This window comes from Protopterus annectens, chromosome 6.part0, assembly GCF_019279795.1.
Source record: "Protopterus annectens isolate FY-2018-M chromosome 6.part0, PAN1.0, whole genome shotgun sequence".
Lineage (NCBI taxonomy): Eukaryota > Metazoa > Chordata > Ceratodontiformes > Protopteridae > Protopterus > Protopterus annectens.
This window is the reverse complement of record NC_056737.1, coordinates 37,033,110-37,058,109: the sequence shown is the minus strand read 5'-3', so window position 1 is coordinate 37,058,109 and position 25,000 is coordinate 37,033,110. Positions and strand designations below refer to the sequence as shown.

At 40.5% G+C, this 25,000-nt stretch overlaps 1 protein-coding gene across 1 annotated transcript in view; it reads right to left on the bottom strand.

Annotated features, from left to right (window-relative positions):
- LTK (leukocyte receptor tyrosine kinase) overlaps positions 1-25,000 on the bottom strand; it is a 1,073,506-nt gene that overhangs the window by 256,241 nt on the left and 792,265 nt on the right. Inside the window, exon 15 of the mRNA XM_044073449.1 lies at positions 2,567-2,668. Within this exon, the coding sequence (XP_043929384.1) occupies positions 2,567-2,668 (102 nt within the window). The remainder of the gene's footprint in view (positions 1-2,566; positions 2,669-25,000) is intronic.

Sequence of the window (25,000 nt, the reverse complement as noted above, 5' to 3'; positions counted from 1 at the left end):
AGACATTCCAAGGCTATGGAGTCTGATGACCATTTACTCCTAGATGGTACCTTGCCTTGGGCTATACTTCCTTTTGCCAGGAGGGCAGAGGGTCATAGGTGCTTACTAGGCTAATGGCCACAAGGGCCTTTTTAAGCCTAGCCATGCATCTCAAATCTCTCAGAAGTTATGACACCCTTCATAAGTGTAAGCATGGGCCTGGGAGATGAACCATTTACAGGTTACCTGTTTGCACGAGGCATAGGTTCCAAACCAGGGATGAATTACCAGTTTCCCATCCAATTGTCCAAGCTGCACTTGGATTGGGTTAGAGAGGAACTCTGCTTCACATGGATGGCGTGTTCCATAGATGGGGTAGTCTCTGTGATACATACCTATCTCTCCAGCAGGTTCTATTTATATCACAGGCAAGGTTTAAGTCTTTAGACTTGTTAATTCTGGTACTCTTTTTTGTTTTGTGGATATGCAGGAGGTCCATCAGAGTGGGGTCTAACAATGCCCTGTATGCCAGGCATAGGTCTCCCCTCAAAAGCCTCTAGGAAACAGAATACAGGGATAGGGCCTTAAGGTGGTCAGCACAGGACATATTACTTACACCATGTATTCTTTTAGTGAGGAACCTCTGTGTACGTTCCATTTGTTGGGTATACTTGGTTAGGTACATACCAAAGGTGGTATTGTACTCAGTGATAGGTCTGATGAATGCTGAATACAGTGGAACTATGACTTCATTAGACTTAGATGACATACCTTTTTTTATCAGTTGTGCAACATAGAATGATTTCCTCATCACTGTAGACATGTGATGATCACGGGCTAGATTACTATCTCTGTGTGTCCCTAAGTCCCTGACTACTGGGTCAACTCTAAGGGGTGTTTTGTCAATATGATAGTTACCAGGGATGGATAACTTGCCAAAGGATACTATTATGCATTTCTTGGCAGTTAGTTTTATTCCATGGCTCTGACACTAGTTGTTTGTCTGTGTCAGCCCCTCCCGGAGAACATTTGCATCAGTATGAGATTCAATGACAACTCCTAATTTGCAATCATCTGTAAATTTAGTCAGCCACAGACCAGTGACATTGGCCTTGACTTCTGAGAAGTAAATACCAAAAATGAGTGGTCCAAGGAATGATCCAGGAGGGACTCCACTTGTGACTGGCCTCTTTGTAGAGGTGGACTCCCCAATTCTAACTTCCTGGTTCCTGTCTGTGCGCCATTTAGCTATCCACTGGGTGACATACGGGTTTCTACCTAACCTCCTGAGTTTGTCAACAATGCCCGAGTGAGGTATTGTGTCAAATAACTTGGCCAGGTAAAGGTAGGCAGTGTGAACTATTTTGCCCTCATCCATTGCTTTGGTGACCTTCTCAAAGAAGTCCACCAGGTTGAGTAGGTATGATCTGCCCTTGACGAAACCAAACTGGGCTGGGTCCAGTGTCAGGAGGTTTACTATATCTCTGTTGATCATCTCTACAATAATTCTTTCCATGGATTTACATAAAAGACTAGTGAGAGTTATGAGTTTATAGTTTCCGGAGTCTGTAGATGGCCCAGCTTTGTGCAGAGGGATGACTGTTGCCTTTCTCCATTCATGAGACACAGAGCCTGTTTGGAGGCTACAGTTAAATAGTAATTCCAGAGGCCATGATAGGTCATGTTTCACGCTATTTAGAAGGCATCCTGGGATATTGTCTAGGCCCATTGATGCAGTGTTCTTGGTCTTAGAGAGAGCATTACGGACCTGTTCCCTAATGATAGTAAGGGGAGTTATATTTGATGATATTTCCTGAGGGAAGGTTGAGGGGGAGAGAGGAGTAAAGTTGGAGCTGAATTTATCAGCCAGGAGGTTTGTTATATTTTCTGGCGCACTATAGGTGGCTCCATTTACAATGAGCTCTACACACAATTGCATACTGCCTTTGAGGTTGCAGACATAGATAAAGAATGCTTTGTGGTTGTCCTTGGCCTTGGAGGCCAAACATACATCAAATGTGGCTTTGGCAGACTTTATTTGTCTTCTGAGTTGTTTGTTTAGTTTGATGAGAGTGCTTTTTATCCTGCTGGGTGCTGCACCTCCTAATTTTTGCCATGATTTTCTTCCTCCTGTCATCTGATTGATTTTGTGATTCCACCAGGTTGGCTTACTTTTTGAGTTAGTTCTGTACTTCTTCCTAGTGGGTACAGCTGCATACCAGTGAATCCTGGAGTAAATTTGTTAACACTCATCACATGTACAGCTGAATGGTGATGGTGATATTTCAATGATTCTTGGTCTTTTTCAGCTGCAAGACTTTGCTTTTATCCTTTATTAAACTTAATTTCTACCAAATAATAGATGTAAAATATACTGTTTCAAGACATGTAACAAAATATTTCTGAGTTTTGTTGTACTATAGCACCTGCAAACAGAATGCCACAAACAGACATTATGATCTGAGGTAAGAATGTATAATGTAACATGGCACACATTAAGACTGTTTTTGTCTCAAAATCAACTTAAGAAAGAAAATGTTATACAGTCTAATAAAGTCATACTCAAGGTAACAAGTATAAATGTTACCAGGTGTCTGTCTTGGAGGTAAAAATTCCTTCGAGAAATGCCTCTGGTGGCATCCACTTAACTGGAAGCATGGCACATCCACCTTTACGATAATAGCTGGCCCTGTGACCCAGAGTAGAAATGAGAATGTCAGAAAAAAATAAACAAAAAATCAGAATTTGACTAGTTACACTGATATGCATTAAACTAAACAGTTAAAGCCAAAGAAATCTAATTGCATGTTCCCCTAACCAAGGCTAAAATGGCATTTCGTATACCACAGTGAAAACTGTCAACATTGTGAATGAGACTTCCACTCAGAGGTGAGAAACAAACAAGAGTTAGTATTAAGTATGAATGGAAAGCACGTGAAAAATAGTTTCTTTTTTTATATCTCAGGTGGAAAAATGATAAAACATGAAATAATTTTTAGGGGTAGCTATAGGATTAAACCAACATTTCCTGATGTAGGCAACTGTAAGACTGGCACAAAATGTGTAATACACCCTTAGCTTTGGTATAAATGCATTAATGTCCCAACACAAGCATAATTTACCTGCCTTTCTGATTATTTGATTATCTGATTTGGAAAGTCCAGCCAGCCTGAAATAATGGGTTCTTTCGTACTGGTGTAAGTGCTAGAATTTCAAACTCTACTTGAATTCTGCAGTGAACAAAGCTTTACCCTGCACTGTTCCTAAAAATAATAAACTCCAAAGTGTTACATTTCAGGGAATGGGGAATTTCCCCACATTTGATTAACTTTACTTACATAGAGTTGTGCACCAGTAAAATTTGCACTTCTAGCATCTGCTGTGAGTATAGCCTATGATGGGTGTACTTACAAAGATGCAGCAAAGTTGGAATTCAGTTTGAAACAGTTGAGGGACTTTTAATACTTAGATCCAATACAATAAGTTTAAATAGCCATCATCATTTACTTTTAGCAAAGAGGTGAAAATAAATCCTTTCATAGCATTTCCAAAACATTTGCCTGGATTGCACAAGTTTTCCGGTGTACATATATGTATATGCATAATATTTATAGTAAATACATAATTTTTCCTGAGATGTCCAGAGAATACTATTATTCATATATCATGTAAAAAAACTATCTTTTTTCTATAATAAAAGTTAAAGCTTGACACGACTAGCCTACTTAAAACTTGCACATTTCAAAAATTAGGGCCTTTGCTTTGGATTTGTATAGTTTTTACTCCCTATATCCCTTTATTGTGGACTTCTCAACCTCTTAGTGCAACAGTTCTGGATAAAGCCAAAAATAATGAGGTGACAAAAGCCCCAAATCAGGGACAGATGTTCAATATTGACCTTATAAACTTAGAAAGCTGCTTGAATAACAGGTTCTGCAATAACATCCATTTTCTGTATGATATGAATTCTAAAACTCATGTCTATCATTATTTATTGACTTCAATTCTCAATGTATTGTTTGAAAACCACAAATTTTATGAGGAGCAGACCAGAAATATGAGGCAAAAATCTACATATTTTACAATATTCTAGAGTGTTGAGAGGTATGCTTCAAATATTTTCTTCTTCTTCTGGGTTGCAGAAGTGAAGTGTAATTTACTGTATTTTACCCTGAATAGACTGTCAAAACAACTAAAAAGAAAGGAAAATAAATATGTAAATCTTCCACCAGAACATATAACATTGTCACTTGTCCACAAATAGACCCCAGCTGAATGCTTGCTGCCCCCCATTTCTACATAATACTTGGTCCCCAACTTTGTATGATACCCAGGTTATCACTAATCCAGCTATCAAGGAATAAATGTATGCTTAGTTGGAACATCAAAGAAATGAGAACACTGGAAAGTGAGATATTTAATTAATGGGCATGAACTTTAAACAGAAACTGGAATGTAGAAAGAGATGAGAAGGAAGAAGAGGAAGCAGTAACAGGCAAGTAATGAAAGTGTAGAAAAATGATAATAAATAATTAAAATAATAAACTGTGGGGAAATCAGAGCAAGAGGAAAGGAATGTATATTTTTTTAACAATAATACAGTAAGAAAAAGTTAACTGACATTCTGGTGACAAGCAATTTGTTCACAAAGAAAACATCACTGAATTCAAAATTTTAGGACTGTGGAATTAACAGTATGTATTTTTTGAGTATTTTTTTGCACCTCTGATTTATCCTGTGATCTACCCCAGTGTCCCACATCCATCACTGGGTCAACCAGCTTCTTCTTACTCCCCCAGACTTTCTCAATTAACAGCAGGGCAGGCACAGAACCTAAGTGCAATCTGGGGTTGTCTTGCCATCATCTTCAGCCAGGTGGTTATTTTTTCTTAATGGCTGAACCTGTAACTTTCCCCCACCCTTGCTGTTGTGTGGTTGCACTGAAGAGGTGGGTGTAGAGTGGCAATGTGTGGCATATCAACCCACCTCCACAGCAGCTCAGCCAAGTCCACTACCCTTTGGACCATACCTCCTCAGAGCAATGCTCCCAACCTCCACCAGAAACTATTGCAGGGAATGTCCAGATACCAAGGGAATGCCCACATGCCAGGGTAATGCCCACATATGAAGGGAATGCCCAAGATATCAGAGGAATGCCGACATACCAGAGAAATCCCTACATACCAAGGGAATGCCCACATACCAGGGGAATGCTCAGATATTGGGGAATGCCCAGATACCAAGGGAATGCCTACATACTAGGGGAATGCCCAGATACTAGTGCAATGCCCACATACCAGGTGAATTCCCAGATACCAAGGGAATGCCCACATACCATGGGAATGCCCACATACCAGAGGAATGTCCATATACCAAGGGAATGCCCAGATAAAAGACGAATGTCCACATACCAAGGAAATGCCCACATACCAAGGGAATGCCCACATACCAGGGGAATGCCCACATACCAAGGGAATGCCCAAGATATCAGAAAAAAGCCCACATACCAAGGGAATGCCCACATACCAGGGGGATGCCCAATACTAGTGGAATGGCCACATAACAGGTGAATGCCCGAATACCAAGGGAATGCCCACATACCATGGGAATGCCCGCATACCAAGGGAATGCCCAGATACCAGAAGAATGTCTACATATCAAGTGAATGTTCACATACCAAGGGATTGCTCAGATACCAGGGGAATGCCCACATACCAGGGGAATATCTACATATCAAGGGGAATGCCCAGATACCAGGGGAATGCCCAAATACCAAGGGAATGCCCAGATACCAGGGGAATGCCCACATACCAACAGAATTCCCAGATACCAGGGAATGCCCACACACCAAGGGAATGCCCAAATACCAGAGAATGCCCACACACCAAGGGAATGCCCACATACCAACCCTCCCATCCCTCATACCTTCCAGCTCCTCAGGCACCCAAACCACTAATAGAACTCTGATTACCAGGTTTGTAGCCAGGACTTTATCCACCTATATTATGGCACTAGTTAGTAATATATAATAAAGGGGGTGTGGCAGTGAACCTGAACACAATATACTTTTACTATTTTTTTTTATTTTGCAGTGCTTTGGTCTTACAGAATCTAATGTCAGTAATTAACTGCTGTCAAACTATCAATTTCACCATTTCTAAAAAAAAAATGTATAACTAACAAGAAAGCACTGCTGAGGAGAAAGGTGACATTCAAAGAAGAAATGTAGCAGATGAAAGAATAGATGGGCTAATTTGCCTAATCTCTTTCTATCTTCTCTCTATGATCATACGGGTGAGAAGATGCACAAGTACAATTACTCTCACATTCTCATCCTAAGCAGTGGCTGGCAGACCTCTAGCCATGATAGGTAGACAGTACCATTTAGTTTGATTCCAAGAGTGGTAAACACACTGGTCTAACCAGCACAATATTATGGTACCTTAGACGGTTCTATCCCTGCAAAAGCACAGTGGAATTAAACCCATTTTTCTGATGTCAGTGTTGACGCTTAACTGTAGTACTGTTCAACCCTGCTTGAAATACTGTGTAAAGTGTTATAGTTTTTACAAAACAAAATACTAAAATAATGGCGATCCAATGAATATGAACTGAAGCAGTGAATATGCATTTAATGGTTTGTAGGAAATGAATGAAAATAACAGAGGATTCTAGGCTGTGGAATGCAATGAGAAATGTAGATTTGATTTTTATAGGTATGTTTTCGGTGGGGGCAAGGTCTTTTCTCATACACACACAGACACAAACACACACACACACACACAAATGCCATCTGGGTGGGAAGACACCCTATGCCCCTATTTCACTAGTCATCTCCAAAGTCAACAGAAAATGGGGGAAAAGAACAATTTCCCCTGTTGAGGTAGCTTTGGAGACACTCCCCGGGATTCAAGAAGCTCATCGCAAGGACGGTTTTAGCCTTGCACTGAGCGTCCTCACTACACATGGTGCAGCAGCACCATATGAATATGTATGAGGGCACACCGCCGCACCCTTGACGTGCACAGGAAACGTGTGCGAGTGCAGGGACATGTGCAAGTGCTCTGTGGAGGTGTAAACATGCCCCGACAGTTGCACAACCTACTATGCTTACTAGTAGAGCCCGCCTCTAATAGTAAGTCAGTAAATCAGTGTCCCTGGATACCGAAATGTATGCTAAGCATACAAGAGTGTCCACGAACAGTGAAATAAAATCAAAGTAGTAAACACACAAGCATGTAGTGAAATGTTGTGCCCCGTCCCTAGAACTTTCACAATTAAGTTCCCCATGTCCCTATTATATTTGCTGCAATATCAAAGGTGTAAGCCAAGCGCAGCGTGTTTGCGTGTCGCTGCCCTCTGCCAAGCATAGCTTACACATCAAAATCATTCAAATAGACAAAAACATGCGGAATCAACATAAATGTCAATAGTGTAGTGTTTAGAGCATCCGCCTAACGAACAGGCATTCACGGTTCAAGCCCAACAATAGCACATATTATTTTCCATGTGGAATGAATGTCGTTTTGCTGTAAAACCAACATAAGAGTATCGCATGAGATATTTAACTAAATGTCATTCAATCAAAGTGGCACTGTCATAATGAATAAGTTACTAGGAAGCAGGTGTAAGCACAAATAAGCAGCAGTAAACATATATAAGTACCAGTAATCAAGTCTGAGTGCGCTTGCGCGGGTCTAAGCAGTGCCCAGCATAGGAATTGTATATACGTATGTACAGATATATAATATATATAGATATCAATGAAGGAACTGATTTCAACCCAATGGTGACACCGAGAGTCTTGGAATCTGGGGTTGGAGTGAACGACACAAGAAGCGAAATGTTTATAGATTTGGGCGCTAGACCAAAGACACTGAATGGTTCTTCAGCTTCCAAAGGTACTGTTCAAGCTAATATGAAAACCACTAGTGAGTGGTTAAGGAAAGACTTTCTTTTTAAAACAGACATGAATTCTAACAATAGGCAAATGGATGGGGACTCATACGTAGTTAAATTGGATAAATTATACAATATGATGACAAAGTACAGAATTTACAGCATTGAAAACGCTTATTTAAAAGAATGTCTAAAAAAGGAAATTGTACCTAAGGGGTTAAGGGTACACAAGTACCCAAATAATGTGCAACCGGGTTCTATTTTTCATGACAGTTTGTTAAAAGTATTCAACAGATGTGGACTGGAAATAGTCCAGCTCATTATTGAAGAAAATGATAGAAATCAGGAGGTTTTAGGTAGGGAAATTGATGAATTTGATGCCTGTATTAAAAATGATTTGGTACACGGCATTAGGGAGGAAAGGGACAAATATTTTAAAATAAGAAATGACATTGATGTTAAATGTGAGGAAGTCATACAGAGGAAGATGGGTAAATTAAGTAGGGACATACATGAGTATGATACCAACACTAGTTATCCGAAGCCTCCCCAGTTTAGAGGTGATGTTGCTGGTACTAATAATAAATGGAAAAAGAACAATTCAAGGAGGGATGACACATGGTATGATGCGATGTACGATACAGAATTTCCCCCTTTGATAGATAGGGAACAAAACAATTATACACATCACAAAAGGGGAAATTTTCAAATGAGGGGGGGGGCAAAGGGGGAGGGGGAGATACTAGTGGAGTATAACCCGGTCCCTAGATTCCAGGAGGATGTACATGATCAAATCTTAGTAGATAATGTTAGGAATACTTTTCATGAGTTCACCATTTACAATTTTAGTGACTTGCCACTCACAAAGTACCACTTTGGACTTCTAAGTAAAGGATTAAAATACATCCCACTATATAAAGGTGATGTAACAAGAACTTTATTGGATGTAAAGTTATTCATGAGAAAAATTAATTTGGAAATTTTAGCTACAAGAGCTGGGTTGAATAGAAATAATGTGAAGGGGTCAGAATTAGTTAGGAGGTCTATTTTCAACCCACCATTATTACCACAATCAAGAAATTTAGAAATGGTATTGGAAAAAGAGGTCAGAAAAGCTGATGAAAACAAGTATAGACACAGTTATAATCTGAGTGTAGAAGAGAATAAAGTGTTAAAAGATTAGAGAAGCAATGGGTCAGTAAGAATTATGAAACCAGACAAGGGAGGGGGAATAGTCATTATGGATAAAATAACTTATGAGGGGAAAATGAATTCTATTTTGAAAGATGAAAATAGATACATAGTGGTATCCAGGAATGAAGTGCAGGTAGCATATAAACAAATTGACCTGTTATTGCAAGACCTTGTTGTTGAAAAGTTGATAGACAACAAGACCTTACAATTTTTAGAGGTAAAAAAGCCAAGGATAGCCACTACATTTGGTATCCCCAAAATTCATAAGAATTGGTTGGACCCCCCCCCCCCTTAGACCCATTGTTTCAGCCGATGGGTCGAAAACTGAACCTTTGGCAAAATATATAGATTTGAAAACAAAACACATTTGGACTAACAATAGGGTCATTTTGAAAGATTCTTGGGATTTTTTAAGGGGACTCAGTCCAGGTTTGTACAGTGAGGACCTTATTTTCATTACTATTGATATAATCGACCTCTTTTCCAGTATACCATATAAAGAGGGGATGGAGATGTTCGAAGAGAGCATTTTTCTTGATCCAAAGATGATGCAAGAGGAGAAAATAGTTACCGCTGCACTTATGGACACTGTATTAAAATACAATTTCTTGATTTTTGATGGGGAATATTACCAGCAAAAAATGGGGGTGTCCATGGGTGCAGCATGCGCACCTACATATGCTAATATAGTACTCTTGAAATGGGAAGAAAATTTTATTACAAATTCCAGGTTTCATGAACACTGGTCTCTATACCACAGGTTTCTAGATGATATAGTTATGTTTTGGACTGGTTGGCAAGATACATTTTTGGAATTTTTTGAATATATAAATTCAACTACTAGTTTCTTGAGATTCACTTACACAATAGGTTTGGAAACTTTGAAATATCTGGATGTTGAAGTATACAAAAAGAATGATAAGTTCAAAAGTAGAGTTTATAGGAAAGAAACCTATTGTAACTCCTTTTTACATTTTGATAGTGCTCACCCCTTACACTGCAAGAAAAATATAGTTAAAGGGCAGTTCGTAAGGGGTTCGAGAATGACAAGTAGTGAATTAGATTTTGAGAATGAGTGTAACATCTTAGAAAAAATGTTTATTGAAAGGGGCTATCCTAGGGAATTTGTAAGGAATATAAGAAGTGAGGTTAAAAGGGGAAGATCAGGTAGATTTAAGCCTATTATAGGAACAGGGCACAGCATTGGTACGAATGAAGTGAGTAAGGAGGGTATTAATAATGAAGAGGGGTTTCAAAAAAGTTTAGTGGTAGAATTCAACTCCACAAATTATAAGATGAAGGATATATTGTCCAGGGAATGGGGCAAATTTTCAGCACTTACCGACATGGAGGAAGTCTCAAAAATCAGACCAAAGGTAATATAGAAAAATGCTCAAAGTATAAAAAATATGGTGAAGAGAACAAGAAATGAGAATAACACAGTGAGCAATAGAAGGTTGGGGACTTTCAAATGTGGTAGGTGCCAGCAATGCCCTCACATTATTAATAAAGGTGAAGTGTATGTGGAAAGTAGAAAAAGAATAACAAAAAGCAAAGATATTTATAACTGTAATTCCAATAGAGTGGTTTACCTGGTAATCTGTCAGAAATGTCAGTCTTTTTATGTGGGAAAGACTGAGAGGGGCTTGAAAAAGCGAATCTATGAGCATATGTATGATGTGGCAAAAGCAAAGGAAACTAATGCACTCTACAAGCACACCAAGAATTGTAATGAATACAGTTTCCAATTTTTTGTTTTAGAACAAATTAAATTAGATTGCAGAGGGGGTCCATGAAAGTCGGGAGTTGTGGTGGCAAGTCAGTTTAGAAGCAGGAAGGAAACCAGGCATGAATAATTTTCTCTCCATAACATCACTACTAAAACTTAGAGCAAATAAAATTTGATGTAGTAACAACTTTGCACACTAGAGGGTGCTGGAGAATTATATTTACCTATTGCTGCTGGTTATAAACATCAATGTAAAACAATAGTGGTTTAGGAAATAATTTTAACAATAGTTTTATAAACATAAGTAAAATATCACTTCAGAATGAGTTGTAACTAGTTTTTACAAAACATTCATGAATTATATGGATTAAACAAAACTCATTAGCATATATGAATATTTATGAATTTACCAGTTATGTGGTTTGTCAAATTCAAATTGATGAGTGTGTTTTTATTGGTTTTTAGGTCTTAATTAAACTATTTAAGCATTAATTGGGTAGGAAGCATTCATCTGATGAAGTCCTATGTTATGAGGACGAAAACGCGATTTTGCATGTGGAATAGAAAAGCGTTAATGGTGTATTGAGATCTTTGTCAATAAACTGAGTGGAGCTGCAACTGGGTTCTTGTCTTGGCTCTGGGCATTCGTTTTGGAGTTCATTTAAACATATATAAATGCCAGTAATCAAGTCTGAGTGCGCTTGCGCGGGTCTAAGTAGTGCCCAGCATAGGAATTGTATATACGTATGTACAGATATATAATATATATATATATATATATATATATATATATATATATATATATATATATATACATATATATATATATATATATATATATATATATATATATATATATATATATATATATATATATATATATATATATATATACATATATATATATATATATATACATATACATATATATATATATATATATATATATATATATATATATATAGATAGATAGATACATACATATACATATATATATACATACACACACACACACACACACATATACTTATATGTATATATATATATATATATATATATATATATATATATATATATATATATATATATATATATATATATATATATATATATACATATACATACACCTATACATATATATATATATATATATATATATATATATATATATATATATATATATATATACATATATATATATATATATATATATATATATATATATATATATATATATATATATATATATATATATATATATATATATATATATATATATATATATATATATATACATATATATATATATATATATATATATAGATATATATATATATGAAGAATGAACAACGTAACAATAAAGAATACAAAAGGAATGAGAAGGGAATAAACAGCAACCCCAGTATTATATAGCACTGTCAGCGTATGTCATATCAAGCTGGGCAGGAGTGAGCAAAGCACTGTTACTCACACAGCAGGCAGGATATTACCAGTGGGAGTAACATTGTTGATCTGCTAAGTCTGCTTTACAATCAGAGGGTAGTCTCTGGTGGGACTACCCAAAAATTGATAGAATATTTGGCCATCCGACCATTACACAAGCAAGGGCAGGTATGTTCAAGGACTAAATGGTGGAAGAGCCCGAGAATACATGGGTTGGGACAACATACATGTAGGGCCCCTATCGCTCAGGAGAGCACAATGTGTGGAGGTGTGTCATGGCTGCGATAGCAAACTGCACAATGAATGGTATACATGTATGTTGAACTCGGGTCGGGTGGAGGAACTATGGGTATGAAATTATGGATCCAGGCGTGCCAGGGTTGGTTCTAATTGGACTGCCTCGTGGAGGTTAGCGAGTTTATTATAAATATATATGCATATACACATGCAGACATCTATGTGTAGAAGTACATTCTCTGTAACACATTCATTCCATTTGCAGACATAAATAACATGAATGTGCCCTTACAAACCTCAACAGTAGATAGAATAATAGGTTGTGCATAAGAGCGAAGGGAAGAAACTGCTAAAATGCAGCAGTGTGTACAATGTACAAAGTCAGTGCTGTGCTGAAAAAATCAAATGTGAGGACTTTCTCATGCATGGAATCATTCCTGTGATCTGCCTGCTATGGCAACTGCAATTACTAAACCGGTCTATTTGTAAAAGAAATACGCCGAACACGTACATAATTAGACTCTCATGTGTAACGTGCGCGTTACCACATAGTCATACTTATTAATTTATTGTAGTGTCATTTTAATGGGAGTAAGGATGTAATGAAGTATAGAGTCTAATCCTGACATAAAGACAAGCGTGTCCCATGTGAGACAACCCAAAAATTGCGAATAGTGTCATTTTGGTTGCTCATGTCATCAATGTTTGTGGACTAAAAGTATGGGAGTTCTGAGGATACGTGGAGTGAGGCAACCGATGGGATTGGTCTACAGGAGTAGGGAGTGGCCAATGTATAGTGGTATGGATACACTGCAAATCCAACTGGGGAATGGATGACTGCCATGTTAGGGATGCGTTGGGGTGGGTGTTTGGGGAACCAGGAGTCATGGGTATATGGGTATATATGCAAATGAAGCAACACAGCAATAGCGTATTGGTTAGACCAGCCACCTGATGAACAGATATTTCCATTCCGAATCCCACTGCATCACATACCATTTACCATCGGTAATCTGTACATGAACATATTTCGACATCTGTCCTCTGTATAACCTGCAAAATAATTAAAAGTGAACTGGAGCAAAGTGTCATAATGAATAAGGCACTAGTAAGCAGGGTTAAGCATATATAAACACCAGTAAATGTGTGTAAGTGCGTTTGCGCAGGGTATGCATTGCTTTACAGACACACACACACACACACACACACACACACACACATATATATATATATATATATATATATATAAATATATAAATATATATATGTATACATATATATCTATATATAAATAAAAATGTAAATGTTTGTTTGTTCAAAATCTTAAACCTCCGAAAGTTCTTCACCGATTGCTTTGAAATTTTCACACAATGTTGCATTCGAATACACGCGTGTTTTTATATCCCTACTATTATATAGATGTCACATGTTGCATTCGAATATGCGCGTGTTTTTATATACCTACAATGGATTCTATATATTTGTATACAAATATGCAATTTTATATGTTTTTGTTATAACTTTCTTACTTCTTTTTCAGTGCAATTGATCTGCTTAAGTTCATCCAAATAATGCCTTGCAGAAGATCAAACTTAGGTCATCGATTTCGCAGCGGAAGAAAAGCGATGAGTGATTGCAAATCAAACTGAGGAAGAACAGGCATCAGCGAATGAGCAAAACAGACAAAGAATGGCTCAAATATATGCCGAGGAAGCAGCAGAGCGACATGCAGCCAGACTTGGGGATGCACGGTTGCGAACACGGCAATTGTGTTCTGCAGCTTCAGATCTGCTTCGTTCTCCTCGATCAACACCAGCGGACGAAATAAATGCTTGCCTGAAATACTCTACTTTGTGGCGACACGTAAAGATGTTAAAATTAACTGCAAATATGCGTGTCCAGCTGCAAAACGATCGATCAGCTGAGATATTCTCACATGTACCTGGAACCTTTAGGAGTTATGTGCATACCAGGATCATGTGCATGAGAGACAGGGTTGAGGACAACTGGAGTATGTTGTGATGCATATTAAAAAGGTTGCATGTGTGTGAAATGGACAGCTATGTATGGGGCAAATGTTGTTCTAGGAACTGATTGGCCTTTTGTTTCCGTAGGGTGAGAGTGTGATGTGGGGGGAAGGAGAGTAGGTAAGCTTGTGGAGGATAGGTTGGGTAGGATGACAGACAAGACAGCATACAGGGTCAGTATATGACACATGTGGGGAGATATACCTTGGACGGGGAGGGGTGTTCGGCAGTCACAAGCCCATGAGCCCCCAGATGGAAACAGTGGGACGGAGATCCCCAGCCATGGGCAGCCACCACTGCACCAAAACAGCAGTAAAGGTGGCTGCACTGGGGGCTATCTATGAGGGGCAGGCTCACCCTCTAAATGTGACACTCTGCCCTCGAGCTGGTGTATCTGGCCTCAAAACCCCTTATTAAGCCCCCTACACACCACATCCGGGACTGTACGACAGCGGACAAGTTCCTGTCTAGACCTGCTCCTAGGGGGGACAGGCCCCATCCTCAGTGACAGTTCCACCAGAAGGTGGTGTAGAGCCAACAGAGGTGGAGGTCCAAGGCTGGGCCCCAGATGTGCTGGTGCCAGGTGCCAGGTGCCATGGCCAGCTGAAGTGTGACAGGAGGTTCTGCTGGGACTTCAAAACCCATACAGCCTATGGTGTTGCAGTTTTAACACAGATATGGCTTAGTAATGGTCAACAGCATTCAGGATTACTTATAACAGCATGCATAGATATGACCATCAACCCAACACAACAGATGGTATACATTTGCAGAAGGAGCACAACACATGCATATATACTGCATGACATCTGTACAAAGTTTAGAAGACTTGTGACTGCAGCTATGAACAATGGCCCATTATTGGCATGTCACTGTGAGAACCTCAGACAGTGACTGTCATACCACTGTTTCATGTGACATATGTCCAATCAGGGATGTGATGGCAATAACTCTCATCACTATCACCATGTACTGACTGCAGTCCTCACACTATGCTTCTGCAGTTCACAGATGTGTGTTCAGTGAGTAACACAGGAAACAAATGGTTCCACACTCTGACCAGTCCACAGATGGCCCTACAGATGGGGGTTCCCTCACAAACAGAGCACTGTCTTGTCAGTTTTAAAACATGCAGAATAGCCATTACCACACACAACTTATTAAACTGGCAGTAGTCTCAATGAAGCATAGCTACACTTACATGCTGTAGTCATGTCTGGTACATCACCCTCCTGTCTTTAGGCTATTTTCTACTGTGTATGTTGTTTGAGAAATATCCAGATATCATCTGTGATGCCGTTTACCAAACACCAGATCCAGGTTCCACTCACAGTGACTGTCATGGGCAAACATCAACATGATGCTCCTAGATATTGTACTGTGTTTCAATGCGATTAGCTATGGGAACATCACCACAGCTGTTCCACATGCAATCAGCTAGAGGAGGACTGCAATAGGTGCAGAGGCCATCACTTGATCATGACCATCACTTACAAAACACAAGCTGCTGCTGAGCAGGTGTACAACTCCACATCCACCAGAGAGTGTGTGGGAGGGACAAACAGAGGCTAAGTATATCAGAGAAGGGCTTGGAGACTAAAATCTAAGCATCTGTCACACACCTACCTGTACAGGGGTTCAAACCCCTGACTGATTAGGCATTACTATTACAAGTGAATGCAGTTACTCCATGTGCCACAAAGCTGACATGTTGGTGTGCTGTAAGAACATATATGTGTGCTGGTGAGTGACATCTGCAACAGAGATATAGTAGACATACATTAGGTGTAGCACACATGACTGTCCACATGAATGGATGTCATTGTCAACACAACCACACTCTCTAAGGGACTCAGACACATTGCCACACTTTGCCAGGCCCACAAATACACTTCCTAACTACTTAGTTTGCCACACTGCAGTAATGCACAAGTACTACATTCACCACAGGGGATATCCAGAGGTTCTATGGGCTAGGGCATGTGAATGTGTCTGACATCAGTCAGTATGTCAATGGGAGTTATACTGAGTGTGACTGTGGTTGGGAGCATCATACCCCAAATGCAGACACAAGGTGCCAGTACTGACATGCATGTGTGCATTGCTTCATGGGTGTGTAGTGGTTGGCTGTGCAAGATGGCTGGACAAGGCTGGGTGAGGGGTAATCCTTGGAATCATGCCACTCGACAATGGTGTGCAGTGTGGTTCAAGGGTGTAGTGTCTGCAATGTCCCACACAGATGGGTATTGTATGAACTTTCCTGTCATCCTGGTTACCATTGTGTATGACCATTGCTTTGCAATGCACGCCATGTCTGTGTTTGATAGTCCTTGACATGGACATTGCATGGGATGTACACATCCCACAATAATGTACAGTGACATGTACAAGTGTACCTGGTTTGGCTGACACAAGCTGTGTACACAGACTGTTATCCTCAGATATGCCAATACTGGCCTGGTGTGGCAGGACCTGCTTATAGACAGCAGGATGACCCTGCACCTGCATTGATAGCATAATACAGGTATTCCCTGGTGTCAGTGGCATCTGTCCATATAGGGCACATGTGTAAGGCATTGTATGGCCTCTGTGGATCACATTTGATGGCACCACATATGTTGCAGGCATCCAGTGGGGAACATAGTGAAGGCACATTGTCCGCAATTATGTGCCTATTGTACTGCTGGACAGGGTGCCATGCCCTCTGCAGCCCACTGCAATCACACCATGCCTACTATCTGTCATCAATGTGCAGGGTACTAGCAACATAGCGAGATATTCTAGGCAAGTGTGTTTGTGTATGACACATGAGTTCAGAACGTATTCCGGGTAATAGTAGGGTTGCATACTTTGTTCACCAGGCCTTTTGCCAGATGTAGAGGTATGGCTTGCCAACACAGTCCCTTGGCTGATTGACATTTGTACTCCTTGTGAGGTGGACATTGTGACATATAATACTGACACCATATAGGAAAACTACAAAATCCACTCCCCAGCATGTCCAGTGGTTAGACACTCACAGCCGCCTCCACACAGGCTCTGACTGTCAAACACACACACACCTGCCATGTCTTGGAATAGAACCCCTACCTCACTAGTTTATCACACTACAGCATTACGCAGTTACAGCATGCGCTATGGAAATTACTGGGTTACAGCACTCCCAGAGGTGTATTACTAGGTGGGTGACATCAGCAGGATTGCCAAAGGTGGTTATGTGAATTGTAAAGAGTGTGCATACTCTAAAAAGCATTGGTACTTTCTCAGGCAGACACACACACAGTTGGCCTATCTTGGAATAGAACCCTTACCTAACTAGTTTATCACACTATAACAATACACAGTTACAACACACCCTATGGAGATTACTGGGGTACAGAAGTTCCAGAGTGTATTTCCAGGTGGGTGGCATCAGCAGGATTGCCAAAGGTGGTTATGTGAATTGTAAAGAGTGTGCATACTCTAAAAAAGCATTGTTACATTCTCAGGCAGACAGTTGGCCTGTCTTGGAATAGAACCCCTACCTAACTAGTTTATCACACTACTGCAATACACAGTTACAGCATGTGCTATGGAGAGTACTGAGTTACAGCAGTCCCAGAGGTGTATTTCTAGGTGGGTGACATCAGCAGGATTGCCAAAGTTGAGTGTGTGAATTGTAAAGAGTGTGCATACTCTAAAAAGCATTGTCTCTTTCTCAGGCAGACACACACACACAGTTGGCATGTCTGGGATTAGAAGACCTACCAAACTAGTTTATCACACTACAGCATTACTCAGAGCACACACCATGGAGATTACTGGGTGACAGCAGTTCCAGAGGTGTATTTGTAGGTGGGTGACATCAGCAGGATTGCCAAAGAAGGGCATTTCAAGTGTACTGTGAGTTGTACATGTCTGTTACTTACGTGTACCCACTGCTTACTGTCAGGAAAACACATTTACACCCACCTAAAGTGTCTTATTCAGTCCTAATTGACAGTATCAGCAAGGCTTGCAAGTCTTGGACCCTGGACCATGCACACTGAGGTCACTGGACATACCACTAAGCCATCTGGGTTGTATACATGTTGCATGGAGTTTATAATGCACATCTTACTAAAGGTATTCCACAGTACTGAAAACAAATGGAACAGTCACTTTGTGTACATATGTACAGTACCTTTGAATGTACTGTACTCTGTGAAACAACAAAGACAAGTCTACATCTGTACAACTGTCATAACTACATATATATATATATATATATATATATATATATATATATATATATATAAACATGTCTGAACACCCTTTGTGACACAGAAGGGTTCCAAAGGAATATGCTCTGAACAAAACAGAGACATCTCTTGTGTTATAACATTTAAATCTTAATCAGTTCACCAGAGAAGGGATGGTTGTTGTGTATGTGGAGTTTGAGGTGGGGAATGATGGCTAATGTAATCTATCCCAGGGATTGTGGAGTTTGGGTGGGGGAATGATGGGTATGGACTCACACGCCAGTGACCACTTCTGTGTCACTGCTCGACAGTGGCACAGGAAAATAACATACCCAACTGTAGTTGTGCTTGACTGTGTATTCTTTACCATTCCTATGAAATACTTTGTAGACACCAGTCACCACAGATGGCTACCATGGTGTGTTAAAAGACGTTACACATGTGCATGCCTGGCTACAGGGTAGTCACACACACAAACACACACACACTTGCCAGTATTGTGCATACATGTCTTGCCTATGTAAAGGTAACTAGTACAGTGGTATGCAGTTGGGGTATGCGCCACAGAACACATACAATTATACTTAGTCTGATTCCACTTCTGAGCTGGGTGACATCACAGGACTGATTACTTGCAGTGGGGAGGGGGGAAGAGAGAGGTTTAGCAGTTGATAAGGATAAAGGCCAGTGCAAAAGGTGGTATCTCTTTGGAATGCAGCAAAACCCACTGTCATGACAGGATGCAGACACAAATAAACGCACACAACCACACTCAGCCATTTGCTGACACACACACTCAGGCAGTTGCTGACACACACACACACACTCAGCCATTTGCTGACACACACATGCAGGTATTTGCTGTCACACACACACAAACACACGCACACAGTTGCCAGTGGTGGGATCAGAACTCCTGCCTATCTACAGATCACTATTACATACTACGCAGTTACGAGACGCACCACAGAGATTACACATTCCAAAGCAGTCAGAATGACCTTCTAAGATTGAGGACAACAACAGGGATACTGACAGTAATGAAGGACATAGCTGTAAACCTGTGTGTTTAGAGTACTTGTCCATTACAACCTATATGCACAAACAAGACACATCATCTACAGGTAGTTCATAGGTAGGCCTGAGTGGTATAGTTGTAGCACAACAGGAACCTGAACTGGAGTATGCCCATCTGTGGAATGTACAATTACTATCACTATACAGGGTTACAGTGGGCATGCTCATACACTTAGTAGCACAGGGCCGTTTGGGATGCACTATGACTACAACTACACAAGGTTATACCGGGCATGCTCATACACGTAGTAACAAAGGGCTTGATGGATGCACTGACTCAAATTACACAAGGTGGCAGTGGGTACGCTCATACACTTAGTAGCACAGGGCTGTTTGGGTTGCACTCCGATTCTAACCACAGAAGGCCACAGTGTGCATGCTCATACACTTACATGTACAGAACACACTGTAATGGACTCCTATTGTAAACACACAGGTTTACAGCTATGTACATCTCACCTGTCAGTATAAATGCACATCATACTGGTTTACTACCTGATACCTGTATGTGGCCCATAAATGATATATCTGTGTCTGTGCTGTGTGATACACATGCATACATGTACATGAAGTACTGACATATATATGTTAAGTATACACAATCATGCATGTGTGGACGTGACAGACAATAGGTTAACTGGGACACACAGGTGGATGGTACCTACAGCATGTGTCACACACCTTGCTGCGATAAAAGGCATACATTGATAGCAGGTTGTGGACAGTGGCATTATACGTGGAACAGTGGCATGTGCAAGCATAATGTGTGAGCCACATTGTGTAATGGTACTAAGGTGCAGGTGTCAAGATGACCTCTCCCGGCTGTGTTAGTAGTTGTCATTATTAGCAGGACTGCTACCCTAAGTATATCTCACATTAGTTATATACACAATTTCTGCTGCTGTCCGTCACCTTACATGAGGCATTTGCTACCAAAAACATTACTGCCACTCACAGTGATGTCATGGTATGAGTGGCAACTGCTAGACGAAAACAATGAGTCAATGTCCTGCTGTTATTATGAGGTTGTCCAGTGTCTGTCATTCTGGGCTGTCATGACTGAACAATAAGCCTTCGACACAGAGCACATGCATCCATGTTTCAAGTGTGTGTGGATAATACCTAGGTCACATTTACCCATATAGCCACATTCCAAGGCAAATGTCCTGCACACAGAAGTAACACCCTGACACCTACAAGACAATTGCATTGGATGCTTATGCTAACCAGTGCTAGATGTGTGGCTTTACTAATCCATTTGCTCAATGTAGAACCTACAATGGGGAATACTGACATCTGTGCAGTGAGGAATACCTGGCTGAAGGCTATGTAGTGCACAATTGCACTACCATCATATAACTCAGATCCAGACATGTGGGCCATAAAAGTGGCATGGACCATTCCAGGTGGTGGTGTCCAAATATTCATAAAGGCTACTCACATGTAAAAACCACTACTCCAACATAACTCATCACAGATAGGTCAGGTACAGGTGACAGTGGCAAACACTGCATTCTAGGTTGTATCCTCTTATACATCCACCACCGTGTCCCCAGACTACCAACACACATCCATATGTGGTATGATATAGTATAGTAGACCACCAGATAACCTTTGATTGGTGGACTGTACCTAGGCCTACATCAGCTGTGTAAAGTACCCATGTACAGACACAGCTGCATAATGTGTTATGCAATGCAATAATACCACTGTTTGTAACCAGCTCAGTTGTACACATACCAGGGTCCCTTGGATGTTGTCAGCATTAACACAGTCGACTGTTGCTGTACACCAGTAAACAACACCCTCATGGTCGGATATGACCTAACTGTACCTGCCCTGGATATGTACATCCCACACTCATACAACATAAATGACATTACCATAGCTTTTGTTATCCTTTCTACATACAGATGGCTAAGGTCATTACACACATGCAAATGGCAGATAGCATGCTAACAGTACATGAGTTTTGATATCTATGTTAACAGAGGTAATATTCCCTCTCTACCGCTCATCCATGACACATATCATATCATACAACACCCCATGTGGCATGTATGTCATTAGATATGTCCACCTAATGCAATGCCTACAAACATTACCCAAATAACAGGATCATAGGACCTACACAAGGCCTGTATTGACAGACTCAGGAAAATCCGGCTCTGCTCTGTATGATCCTGAGTAGTCACAGGTGATATGTTCATGGCATGTGCAGCCATGTGTGGCCACAGCTCCTACATATACCCAATGTCAACAATTGCAAGCCATGCATGCTGTGTGCTGTCTGGACATTAGCCTTAGTACCACAATAGCCAGTACGTGCTGGGGTGAGATGTTTACAAGCCACAGACCTTGCACATGCTTGAATGAGTGTACTGCCTAGCCTAACAGCGCACATTGCTGGCACTCTTCCAGTAAACATGAGGTGTGTGTGGCAAATATGATGTGCTCACTGTTGACCATTACAGTGCCCTAGCTTCACCATGGCACTGTCAAGTAACAGTTTGTAGGAGCATGACATGGAATAATGCTGTGTGTGTCTTGCTGATATGTGCTGTTGTCATATATATACACTTGGCTACTCGGTGAAGGTGGTTGTGTTTTACCAGTACATGAATACAACATCCATTATGGTGTAATGCTCGGCTATGTTTCACACATGCCATGGGGAAGGTGTGGAATGTATCCTCTTGACCTGTTAGTGCGCTTACTGATGTAGACTGCATATGTGTACATGTATTGATGTTTGTGTAGATTCCATGTGTGTGCAGTGTCTGATGTTTGAAGGTGACTGTTGTCTTAGTACATCATGCTGTTGCAATACAGCTTCAACATTGCCAACTGTATATGGTGATATGCTCTAAGTACAGTAAGCTGTACGTGAGGTATAGACAGATGTTTGGACATGAATACTAAGTGGTGGGGCTACTTTGCAGATGAATGACTACCTAGGACAGCTCACTGGTGTGTTACAACCATTCCTACAATAACCTGTGTAACTGCTAAGGTCTGGTTTTGTTAATTGAAGTGGAAGACAGACAATGTAGAATGCAGTAAGGGTGACACTGAAGGCAAACCTCTTGACACCTGTAACAGTAATACCTCCCCTGTGCATATATTGTGCATATATCAGCACAGTTGGCAAAGGAAATAGTCAGTAAGCTTTGTAGCAAATGCGATAGTGCTGTACTTCTGTAAAACCTATCATGAGATAGGCAGGTGTTTGATTCACAGTACTGGTGTGTGTGGGTGTTTGTGTGTCCATATATGTCACATATGGTTGGGAATACATCCCACATGTTTTCACTCTCCTGAACACTGTTGTTGACATGAGTACAGAGTGAAGTGTAGAAAGAAAGGCATAGGCAGGTGGTTGAACCTCACACATGTCAAGTGTCTGTATGAGTGTGACATAGGTGTATATCTTTGTGAATGCCACAGTGTGTGTGTGTGTGTGTGTGTGTGTGTGTGTGTGTGTGTGTATATATGGCTGTCCAGTCCCTGGAGTGAGGCTGTATTTTACCATAGTGAAATGTTAATGTCCCCTCCCCCCATCCACTCAATGCAATCTAGTATCCCTGTTGATATCATCAATCTTAGATGGGCATTCTAACTGCCTACTAACATGTACACCCTGGGATGTGACCTGTTGTTACATAGCCTACTGATGACCCCCCCCCACATACACTCACTGCACTGTAGTATCCCTGTCGATGTCCTCGATCTTAGGCCATTCTGACTACCTGTACATGTGTAATCTCTGTGGCACGTCTTGTAATTGCGTAGTACTATAATGTACTGTACTCTGTGAAACAACAAAGACAAGTCTACATCTGTACAACTGTCATAACTACATATATATATATATATATATATATATATATATATATATATATATATATATAAACATGTCTGAACACCCTTTGTGACACAGAAGGGTTCCAAAGGAATATGCTCTGAACAAAACAGAGGCATCTCTTGTGTTATAACATTTAAATCTTAATCAGTTCACCAGAGAAGGGATGGTTGTTGTGTATGTGGAGTTTGAGGTGGGGAATGATGGCTAATGTAATCTATCCCAGGGATTGTGGAGTTTGGGTGGGGGAATGATGGGTATGGACTCACACGCCAGTGACCACTTCTGTGTCACTGCTCGACAGTGGCACAGGAAAATAACATACCAACTGTAGTTGTGCTTGACTGTGTATTCTTTACCATTCCTATGAAATACTTTGTAGACACCAGTCACCACAGATGGCTACCATGGTGTGTTAAAAGACATTACACATGTGCATGCCTGGCTACAGGGTAGTCACACACAAACACACACACACTTGCCAGTATTGTGCATACATGTCTTGCCTATGTAAAGGTAACTAGTACAGTGGTATGCAGTTGGGGTATGCACCACAGAACACATACAATTATACTTAGTCTGATTCCACTTCTGAGCTGGGTGACATCACAGGACTGATTACTTGCAGTGGGGAGGGGGGAAGAGAGGTTTAGCAGTTGATAAGGATAAAGGCCAGTGCAAAAGGTGGTATCTCTTTGGAATGCAGCAAAACCCACTGTCATGACAGGATGCAGACACAAATAAACGCACACAACCACACTCAGCCATTTGCTGACACACACTCAGGCAGTTGCTGACACACACACACACACTCAGCCATTTGCTGACACACACATGCAGGTATTTGCTGTCACACACACACAAACACACGCACACAGTTGCCAGTGGTGGGATCAGAACTCCTGCCTATCTACAGATCACTATTACATACTACGCAGTTACGAGACGCACCACAGAGATTACACATTCCAAAGCAGTCAGAATGACCTTCTAAGATTGAGGACAACAACAGGGATACTGACAGTAATGAAGGACATAGCTGTAAACCTGTGTGTTTAGAGTACTTGTCCATTACAACCTATATGCACAAACAAGACACATCATCTGCAGGTAGTTCATAGGTAGGCCTGAGAGGTATAGTTGTAGCACAACAGGAACCTGAACTGGAGTATGCCCATCTGTGGAATGTACAATTACTATCACTATACAGGGTTACAGTGGGCATGCTCATACACTTAGTAGCACAGGGCCGTTTGGGATGCACTATGACTACAACTACACAAGGTTATACCGGGCATGCTCATACACGTAGTAACAAAAGGCTTGATGGATG